Raw genomic sequence first — 12,229 nt, 5'->3', positions numbered from 1 at the left:
TTTTGCCAAGGGAGTGGCGAAAAAATATTAAGTCAGTTGTGTGTGCGTGCGTGTGTGTATGTGTATATAAAAAAAAACGTCATCTGTTTATAATGTAAAAGAGAAAAAGATAAAATAAATATTATAAAATGTAGAAACGCGATTGGAGACGTCGAAGTAAGGACAGAATTTGATATTCTCGATAAAAACGTCGTATCTGAAAAGGATATTACTTGGTCCTTCTTACACAAAAATCATTTTTCCGTTGAAGTCCGCACTTTAATGTCGTCTCGAAGGAAATCTCAAAGATGTACCGAATATCGAGAAACTAATGACAAAAAAAAAACAGAAAGAAATAAAAAAAAAAATAGAGAAACGAAAGAGAGAGAGAGAGAGAGAGAGAGAGAGTATTGCCATGTTGAGTGAAAACGATGATATGACCTTCCTTTTGATTTCTTTTCCAATATACACACACACATATATATATATGTATGTATATGTAGTACATACAATGTGTGTGTGTGTTTGTATATTGGTATGTACGTATATATGTATGTACAAAATTGTTAAATGAACCAATAATTTTTTTAAATCGATTTTAAAAGTCAAGATTAAGATATTATTTATTAATAATACTTCACATGCACACGTAGATTATTTTCCACGACGTTTAACATACATTTTATTTCGTAAAGTAATTTACTCCGCTAATTAACTTCTTTTCTTCTTCTTCTTCATTTTCTTTTAGATATATTATTTAATTATCGATCGTTTAATGTAAAGAAGCAGAAAAAGGAAAAAAAGAAGAAGGAAGATGCGAACGTATTAAAAGTTTGCAAAAAAGAAAAAACATCAATGATATGATACGATACAATATCGGTAGCCTATAGAGAAGATTAAAAAAAAAATAATAATAATAAAAATATAAAAAAAAGGAGATAAAAAAGAAGAAAAATATATGTCTAAAAGAAAGAAACACGAACGATCGTGAATAACTAAAGAAAATAAAGAAAGAATATTTTCTAATAAGACGAAGTTTCGAAGAAGTAAAAAGGAAAAATAAATGATAAAAGAAAAAAAGAAGAAATACAAAAGATAAAAAAAAACATTAAAAAAGAAAGAACAAATCGAACGATTCGAAAGTCAGGAAACAATCCTTTAGAATGGTAAAGGAATCAAATGGCAAAATATATATATATGTATGTATACCCACATCCTCCTCCACACACACATACACGTATGTATATACCATATATATATATATATATATATATATATATATACCATATATATGTAATTTATATAATATATATATATACAGAAACATGGAACAAGCATACATACACAGATATACATACATATATATATATATATATATATATATATATATATATATATATATCGAATACTCGACTATAAGGCGTCAGAATAGATATTCCAGTAATAATACACGTTCCTCGTTCCAGAAACATAGCGAAGAGGAGGAATGAACATTCCTTTGGTCTTAATATTCGTTGTATTGCCCAGTATCGAGAAAAAAAGAGAGAGAGAGAGAGAAAAGAGAGAAAAAAGAAAATGGGAAGTAGGGAATAGTGAATATAGGGTAAAAAGAGAGAGAGAGAGAGAGAGAACAATGGACCGAATGGAATTTGAAGCCCGTCCTTCGTAATACCCCTTCGCCTGCGGATATTAATTTATCTCATAATGATTCTCCGACGAAGGCACAAATCCCTCTGATAATTCTCTAACAGCGTGGATGCTTATAAGCGTTCAACGTTTACGAGACTGTCTATCTGTCTCTCTGTGTTTGTGTGTGTGTGTGTGTATGAAAGAGAGAAAGAGAGAGAAAGAGAGGAGAGAGGAAAATTAAAGAAAAAAATAAGGATAGATAAAATGAGAAAACTAAATATCCAAGCGAGTTAATTAAGAAAGTTAATGAACTTTCTGAAGATTTTTCAAGATGGCCGGTCAACTTCTCAACGTGTTGATTTATATTGAGAATGAGCCCGAGACATAGTTAAAATTGACGTTCGTATTTCACAAATCGTAATTAACGATTAACCATCGAGAATTAATGATTCTAATTCACAAATCGTATTCACAATTAACAAATAAAATTTATTTTGTGAAAAATTCTTTCGCGATGAGTTTCAACCTTGCCAATGAATATTCTTTATACGATAAATTTCGAATAATCGCATGAGTAAAAATCTATCGAGTTTGTTTTTTATTCTTTATTTTATTTTTTTTTTTTTTTCTATGGATTTCAAGGTTATATTCTTCTGAACGGAACCCTACGATTTCTGCCTTTTTTCTTCTTTATATAAAATAATTCCAGATGAGATAATTCATGCTGAATTAGAAAAAAAAAAATAATAATGAATAAATGAAATGATTAATTCGTGTGATATATTGAAAAAAAATATCTTCTGATTCGAGCGACTCTAATAAATCGTATCCTTTCTTTAGTATTATTTTTTTTTTCTATGGAAATTGAAAAAATGCGAATTGTTCAAAATGGACAGTACATATATATATATATATATATATATATATATATATATATATATATTCTTGTATGAGTATTTGTCCAATTTCAATTCTCAGAGTTAAGGGAATACGACGTGATATTAATGTCTGTTTACATGAGCCCGTCACATGAAGCTCCGTTACACGAGTCTGTTAGACGAATCCGTTACACGAGTCTGTTACATGAGCCCGTCAGATGAGCCTGTACGAGTTCTGTCCGGAAACTATCCGATCTACTAGTATATCTCTCTGTAACTAGGTTTTACTATTCTAGAAAGCAAGTGTTCATCGTTCAGATGAAACCTATCTCTATATGTATATATGTGTGTACGTGTATGTGTATCTACATGGCAAGGACGTGTCACGGCCTTTACCTGACCTTTACCGTAGGATTACGCGCTGCCAACTTTTGTCATGTTCGATCAAACAATTTCGATCACTTATAAAAGTTGTTCTTCTCTATCTTTTACGCGGGCTCACGTCCAGGCCCGTACGATGATCAAATATTTGCTATACAGTTCCAATAGAAAATTGAATTACGTGAAAAGCCGCATTCGCTCTTTATTTTTTTCTTCTTTCTTTCTTTTTTTTGTTTCGTGTTTTTTTCTCTCTATATCGTTCGATTCGTATTCCAAAAAAAAAAAAAAGGGAAAAAAAAACTTACTCGCTTGTTTGCTTGCTTACATTGCTTGCATTGCTGTTATAACGACCTCTTGAAGAGAACAACGGATAAAAAATTCACAAGTATACGCCAACAAGCTTTGAACGGTGTTTCTCAATCTTTTTTCTACTAGGACGACCTGAAATTAATTTTGTTTGCAATAATAAACCGCGGATAATAATAATAATCGTTTATGATATATTGTTTTATAATGGTATTGCAGTTGAAACGTTTACACGATATACAAGGTACTGCAATCGAATGGCTAGTTCGTACTTTTTCTAATACTCTAATGAAAATTCTTTCTCTAATAAAATAATAGAAAATGAAAGTAATGAAGAAATGAAAGGAATAATAAAAGAGTTTATAACTACTTACGATAGTCCTTGTTAAAAAATAATTTCTTCGATTTGAAGAATTAAAAATTGCATTTAATGGACGATTAGGATTACTTGGTCCGCAGTCCAGTAAGGTGTCGCGAAAAATATTTTATAAAATGTGTCGGCATTTCTAAATTCTCTACTCGTGCAGAATATAAATACAAATAATACAAATGCAAAGATACATATATATGTAAATATATGTAGTACATAGAATTCGTATATTTTTCGTGATGAATCTCGTATATTCCAATACATTCAAACCACTCTTGCAACACGGTACTCTGATAACACGTATTTCGATATTTTATATATATATAACACGATGAGAAAATTTCGACAGATCTCCTATAACTCGATACTCTTATATAACACGTTTCCCATCCATATACGTATAAAACGAATTAATAAATAAACTTGAACGATCCCCATACAGATACAATTTCGTTCGAAATGGTTTGACGCAACACGAAACGAATTAATCGTATTAGTAAAAGGATTGAATGTACAGGAATCTTTTGTTCTTCTTTCTTTCTTTCTTTTTTTTTCCTTTTCAAAGAGAATTAAGAACAATGGGAATACGACAGGTCACATTTTACAAATGTTACGTGAGATTATATGATCACGTAAATGTGATTTCACGTGGCTCGACATAATGTGTTTCTATCTTTACACGAGTTCATACACACACACACACACACACACATATATATATTGTATATTGCAAGTAGAGGAGTTTAAAACGGAAGTCTGTTGCAATTAACAGAAGTAGCAATTAACAGGCCGGTAGGTGCATCGGTATAGTGAAATTTATGGTTCAATGCAATTTCGCGAGTTGCCTTTTCCCTCTTGAACGCGTACGCCCCAAATTCTGCGAGTTATTCGTAGATATATACATACATACATACATACATACATATATATATGTATTTATATGTATGTATTGTAGATAGCTAACGCACATTAGAGTTATGTATATATCCGGCTGAAATCGCTCGAAAATTCAAACTACGTGTATAGCATCCTACGTACATCTATCTTCTAACACGTGCTAAACGTTAATTCGAAAGCAGATTTACCGAAATAAACGTGTTTCACGTTTACTCCGTGTTTTTATTCGCGACTTGTATCTCTCTCTCTCTCTGCAGATCTCTGTATATGTATGGTGATGATGGTGGTGATGCATGTGTCTCTGTCTCTTTTTGTGTGCACGTGCGTACGCGTGCACTTTTCGAATATGTTTTTAGCCAGTATGTATTTTTCTTCTATTTTTTTTTTAATCCTTTATTTTTTTAATCGTTTATTTGTATTTGTATACCTTCTGCGAGTACGTGTTTGTGTCTGTGTATATGTATATTTCTTTTCTTTCACAATTTTTTTTCCCCTCTCTCTCTCTCTTTTTCATGTATTTATTTATTTATTTATTTATCTATTTGTGAAGTCTACGTGCATCTGTATTTTTTTTCTGTATTTTTCTCTATTTTTTTTTTACTTCTTGTTTTTTTTTCCTCTTCTATTTTATTTATCTATTTTTTCTTTTTATTGTAAATTTGTGTTACCTCTGTGGGTGTCCCTATCTTCTTTTTGTTTTCTTTTCTCTTTTCTCTTTCCCTCTCTCGCTTTTTTTTCCTTATATTTGTCCTCTTTTTAATCACCTGTTTATGTACCTCCGCGAGCATACGTTTGTAAGTTTGTATTTTACTCTTGTCTGCTCACTTTTTTTTATTTAATTTTGCATCTCGTACAAAGATGTTTATTAACTTCTCGTACTTTCATAATTAAAAAAATAAAAAAAAAAATAAAAAAAATACGAAGCAGAATTTCTTTTTGATATTTTACATCACTAAAGTACGTATTTGTAATAAGATAAAAAAGGTATAATAATTGGGATTAGAAATAAACTTCAACTAAAAACATTGTCAGTACGTTCATCATTATTAATTTATATGATTGAAAAGTAAAAAATAAAGAAAAGAAATTTTTTTTTATATCGCCAGAATATATGCTTATAATATTAAAAAAAAAAGTATAATTAAGATTAGAAATGAACTTTAATTACGAACATCATAGTAGTATATACCATGTTTTCAATATTAAAATGATTTTCATACTGACTCCATTTATCACGCCTTCCATTACGTATACACATATATACATATAATCGTGTAATAAAGTGATCGTAATTTCACATTAACCTAACATGACATTTTCTTGGTTTCTGATGTACCATTATATACATACATATATATGTACAGATATATATATATATATATATATATATATATATATATATATATATATATATATATATATGCATTCACATACAACTGTTTATCGCTCATTACATTTGTCCATTAACGTATTATTTCTTTTCTCGTGACACGTGTTTACACGCACATAATATACACACGTTATGCACTTGTTATTTTATTATCTTTTATTATCATGATATTTCTCTAATGGTCAGGATAACCTTTATGTCAGTCATGATCTTCTATAAAAAAAAAATAAAGAAAAAATAAAAAAAAAGAAAAATAATAATAAAAAAAAAAGTAAAAGAGAAGGTGAAGATAAAGTATCAAATAAAAAATTGAAAATGAAAGTCATAACATTTATTTTATTTTGTTTCATTTGAATTTATTTTGTTTATACGAACGTCTACTCATTGTATTTGATAATAGTATTATCAAGTACGTTTTAATACGAAAGAACGAAAATAAAAATAGAGATTATTAAAGTACAAAAGTAAAAAAAATAACGATAATATCGATTATGTTCGCTTATTCTCAATTATTTTTAATTATTGTATTATATTAATAAATAAGAAACTTTAATTTTTATTTTATTCTCAATTATTTTCAATTATTCTGTAATAACAATTTCGTTCATTATCAGTTATTTTCGTTTATCGTATTATAACAGTAACAATCTCAATAATAATAAAATATCCAACAAATCGAAAATTTCTATTGAAATTTCTCTTATCATTTTCATTCAGATAACCACTCTTGAATATATTAGAACACGTTAGGTAAACGTACTACTAGTCGATACACACATATATACACGTACACATATGTATATACACGTATGAACGTAAATACACTTTAAACGGTCTAGGTCACAGCGTATATAGAACGAACAATAAATAATAGTAAACATCCCTTGATACATATTAATAACAAAGAAGAAGGTCAAAGCTTCAGTTTAGTTAAAACGTTCGTCTGGTTAACACGTATCTATCTGCGTAATTTACTATCTCATATAATTTTGATATAAAATTATAGAAATGTTCGGTATATACGTATAAAGTATTTATTTGATGAATCTCATCTCAATATAGATAAGATATATGAACAGAATATTATACAGACATACACGTATATATATGTACATATATGTACATCATCTAAATATTATAAACTATACGTAACATATAAAGTTATTTATATATACATACGTACATACATATACATTATCTCATATATATATATATATATATATATACGTAAAATTTACTTATAAATATGTTTATTAACTGTGCACGGTATAGCAAATTAAATTGATATAATATTTGATGTTTCAGATAGCTTCGGTCGCTAGCTACCCCCGAGGGCGTTGGCAAATAAAATAAGATCAAAGAAAGAAATAGAAAAAAGGAAAGAGGAAAATTTGAATGTGGGTGGTTCGTTGATAGAAGAAAGAAGAGTTTAAACAAAAATATTAAGTAATGTCGTCCTCGTTGATGAAGTCCGAGGAGCCTGGTGGCTCAGAATTAAAATCAGCATCGATAATATTAATGAAAGAAGAGACAGAAACGACAGGATTCGACGAAGTTCTTACGATATTGTCCTTGTGAAAATTCCTTCTTTTATTTCCGTTAAAGTCTTCTCCTTTTTCTTGGTTTTGTTTTCTTTTTTTATCTTTTTTCCTCTTCTCCTTTATCTCTATCTATCTTACTCTGCATCCTTTCTATACACTTTAACAAGTACTTCAAAAAGGCTCTTCGAAAGAAGCAACATCGACATCGACGATTGAGAGACGCAACAGGGACGTAAAAAGTTTTCGTCATCTTGCTCTCTCTCTCTCTCTCTTTCTCTCTCTCTTTCTCTCTCTTTTTCTCTCTCTCTCCCTTCCTCTGAGCAGTCCTTTATATTCTTTCTTCTTTCTTCGACGTCGTTGAAAGTGGACAGCCGTCAGGATGTTGCCCGCCAACGTGATGTCCTTCATGAAAAAGGTGAGTTCTCTTCTTTTTAACTATCCATTTATCTGTCTATCTTTTTATCTATGTATCTATCTATCTATCTATCTATCTATCTATCTATCTATCTATCTATCTATGTACTTATACGTTTCTTTTTTCATCTCTTAAATTTTTCCTTTATAATTTATTATCGAAAAAATATCACTTTCAGTTGCATGTCAATGACTCGTCAATTTAATTGGATAAAAGTATAAAATTAGCTCGCGAAAGGAGAAGGAAAATATCAGGTTATCTCTAAAGTTCATTTAGGTATCAAGTTATAATTAAAAAAATATATATATGTTAATAGAACTGTAGGAAAATATTATAGTAATTATTATTATAAATGTTATAGTAACAAAAGAAAACAAGAAAGAAATTTAAAGGGACAAAAAGATTTTTTTTTCTTTTTTTTTTCTTTTTTTTTTTAATTTCATAAAACCAATTATTGTACGAAGCGAATCATTTAACCTTGCAAATTATAAAAATTAAAATATAACACACACACACACACACACATATCATAAACTAAATGAAATAGTATAGTAAAAAAAAAAGAAACGAACTAATAAAAATGACTTTTATAAATAACGATCTATCGAAACTAATCGTCAAATTAATAAAACCACAATATCACGAAAATATTATGGAAAACTTATTGTATCTAATTGCGTTAATAAAAAAATCTTACAAAAAAGAAAGGAAAGAAGAAAAAATGAAAGATATATAGAACGAGAGTCGTTAAATGTATCTACAAGAAGAAATGTCGGGGTTGGATGATGATGAAACGTAGGGTGGATGGTCTACGGTGGAGGAAATGAGACAGACAGACAGATAGAGATAGAGAGAGAGGGAGAGAGAGTTAAGAACATTTACATAGCTCGTACTAATTCGTTCAGAGGGTGGAGAAACTTCCAAGGGAGGAAACATTAGCAAAGCTCTTGGCTATAGGGTTTCATGAAACGTTCAATGGTACAACCTAACCACTGATTAGTGTTAGATGTTGTTGGTGGATGGTCAGTTGGATATCCACTGCTTACTATTAAGCAAGTATGTAGCCAGTTTATGTCGTATATACGTATTCTCTAGAGTCGCATCTACGCTAATTATAACATTTCTGCTCAATTTGTTTAATTGCAAAGGAATATATATGTGTATATATATGTATGTATGTATGTATGTATGTATGTATGTATGTATGTATGTATGTATATGAAGAGAGAAAGAAAATATAATACAGCAGGATGAAGGATGATGTCCGTCCATAAATAATCGAGCAAATATTTCGTGATTGGTCGAATAAGAAGAAGAAGTTACAAGTTCATAAAAAAAAATTTGCAATTTATATGCACCGTTTCGAGAGCCAGCTGTAGAGAGTGTGCATATGGTTTATTTTTTTTTCTGTTTTTTTTTTCTTTTTTTCTTTTCTTTCCTTTCTTCTTTTTTTTTCGAGTTTTGAGATCAACATGATTTCTTTTATTCTCTCTTTTTTTTATTTTATTATTTTTTTATTCCTTTTTTAAGTCTGTGTAGTTCTTTTTTCTTTTCTTTTTTTTTTTCAAGATGGGTACCCATGGATTATTTGCATATTTATATTGGGTTGATAGTTTGCAATTAAAATTATATCTAGTAGAAAAAATTATTGTTAGTATGTTTCTTTTACGAGATACTCGAACGCATGATATTTTCTGTACATATAATGTAGTAGAATGAGAGAGATAGAGAGTAGAGGAGGAAGATGAATTATAATACATACATACACACACATATATATATATATATGTGTGGATGATCATTAGGCTATTCTATATCATAAACGTATTAGATGTCTCGTGTTTGTTTATTAAGCACGTAGATCGGATTTCAACATCGATTGTATCTCATAAGCCTCCATATTTTAGAGAAAGAGAGAGAAAGAGAGATAGAGAATATCTACGGTCCATTAATGTTTAATAATAATATACAAGGACGATATCGCATATCGGGTCCATTTCAATGATTCATTCGTACGAATAGGATGATCAAAATCCTTTGAATTTCTAAACTAAACACTAACAACGAGAGAATTAAGCATTTAGCAAGCATTTAATCGTTACAGGTGTATACTGTAAATTACATGCAACGTCCATCTATTATCCTTGTTCCTTCTGTGGTTATTAATATATTATGATTTTGGTACGATTATGATATTGTGGTTATTGCAGTAAGATTGATTAGTCTAAGTGAGAAAGAAAGAGAGAGAGAGAGAGAGCAGTGTATGTAATTTTTTAATAATTTAGAATTTTTTTACAAGTTCGTACGATCGATATATTTATAAAGGGTTTTTACTTACAGAGGTTATTTAAATTTCTATAATATTATGTAACTTAAAAATTATACATATTTTGCAGTTTCTTTTTTTTTGTTTTTTTCTTTTTATATTTCGTAAACTATTTGGATATCATATTTAAATTTGTTTTTATATACACGCTTATAACTTTTAATTGTAATAGTGGAATTTTTAAATCTTTTTGTTTATTTTTATTTATTTATTTATTTATTTTTTATTTATTTTTATATTTAATTATAGACAAATATATATATATATAATATAATTAATACATTTGATTTATACATAATTATACGTAAATTTAATACTTCATATATAATTTAAATCTGAGTAATAATATTTCCGTAATAATAGTAATAATAATAATAATAATAATAATAATAAAAGAAGAAATCAATTCAAATCTTTTTTTTTAAAAGCCAATAATCATACATCCATTTCGCCGTTCAATATGCACATATGTATATATACATACATACGTACATATATCGAATAGAATTCGAGTATACTGCTTTAGAAATTTTTTCCCACGACAAAATGAAATTTATCGATACAATATTTACATATCTACTCGGAAACGTTAGAATCAGTCGTTGGAGATTGGTTTTCCACTAAAATCAGATTGTTCTCGATCCATTGGAACGATTTCATGCATATATATATATATATACACACATATACACATATACATTACGTACCTACATATGCATATGTGTATATATATATATGTACGTCGGATACGCAAATTACATAGGATAGACATATTTCGCTTATATAGCAACATACGTAACTTTATTTGATACGCTATTCACAATACACGGAAATACACACATACACGCATGTATGAATATATTGTATATACGTCCTAACAAATTTTGATTAGTAGTAGTAATACAATAGTTAGTTAAGAGAATGTGCGTATGTACATATATACGTATGTATGTATGTATATATGGATGGATAGATAGATATGTGTATATATATCGAAGTATCATTATAGATATATTCGAATGAATATGTGTACTGGAACATATGCTTATGTCCGTGTTTATCGATGCAACTTGCAATCACGCAAATGCATACGCTCAAACTGAAATGCTCTTTGAACTAAGAGCGAGAGAGTTAGAGAGAGAGAGGGAGATAGAGATAGATAGAGAGAGAGAGAGAGAGAGAGAGAGAGAGAGAGAGAGAGATGTAATACGTTAACGCTGAACGTGTGAACAATGACGTAAGTTATGGGATTGGTATACTGATAGAATTCCACACTTCTGTATACGAAAATCATTGTTAGAAGGGATATAGTCATCGATAGGTCGAAATAAATGGAGATTAGTTAGATCGAAATAATATGGAAATTGTTGTGCGATTTTAACGACGTATTCGTTAGCTGTTATTTTGTTTTATTGATTTTATATTAAATAATATATTCTATTATTTCGTTTGTTATTTTATAGATTATTCGATTAGTTTCTTCCAATAATCGATAGATTTTTATCTGATAAAAGAAAATGGGGGAGAGTTAAATACATGAATAGAAATTAGATTAATTTTGTTCATATTCGAATAATATAAATAATTTTTTATTTATTTCATTAATTGATCGATTGTTCCTTTTTATTATTTTATATATACATACGAAATGAATAAATCTTATCATAAATATAAAAAAAAAGAAAATGAGTTAGTAATGAAATTAGTAAGACAGATGTTCTTTTCAAATGCAAAGTAACTAGAAAAAGAAATGGATAGATAAATATATAAATAGAAAGTGATGCAAGATGCGTGTGTGTGTGTGTGTGAATCTTTTATATATATATATATATATATATATAAGAAAGAAAATGCAAACTAAGTGGGAGGAGGAAATAAAAATGAATATACGAAGAAACGTGTTCTCGAAGAGAAAATCGAAAAGCTAGTTTGCCATTCTATCATCGTAACCCTCAAATATATATATATATACCCCCACGTATATATATATATATATATATATATATATATACACATACATATCTATATATATGTATATACACACACCGAATATTCCATCGCCATTGAATATTCCATACGAGGTCGACATACGTTGCGATAAAAATGAACGTTAAACA

At 28.8% G+C, this 12,229-nt stretch overlaps 1 protein-coding gene across 17 annotated transcripts in view; it reads left to right on the top strand.

The window, feature by feature from the left end:
* The window catches only part of LOC127064761 (regulating synaptic membrane exocytosis protein 2), a 152,293-nt gene that overhangs the window by 57,546 nt on the left and 82,518 nt on the right, over positions 1–12,229 (top strand). For all 17 annotated transcript variants that reach the window (XR_007781824.1, XR_007781825.1, XM_050996288.1 and 14 more), the window contains one exon: positions 7,136–7,786. Coding sequence is in view for 15 of the 17 variants with exons in the window: in XM_050996288.1 (XP_050852245.1) it covers positions 7,751–7,786 (36 nt within the window). In the remaining 2 variants the exon portion in view is untranslated. The remainder of the gene's footprint in view (positions 1–7,135; positions 7,787–12,229) is intronic.

Source organism: Vespula vulgaris, chromosome 6 (assembly GCF_905475345.1).
Source record: "Vespula vulgaris chromosome 6, iyVesVulg1.1, whole genome shotgun sequence".
NCBI lineage: Eukaryota > Metazoa > Arthropoda > Insecta > Hymenoptera > Vespidae > Vespula > Vespula vulgaris.
Note: the sequence above shows the minus strand (reverse complement) of the source record. Positions and strands in the feature narration are given on the sequence as shown.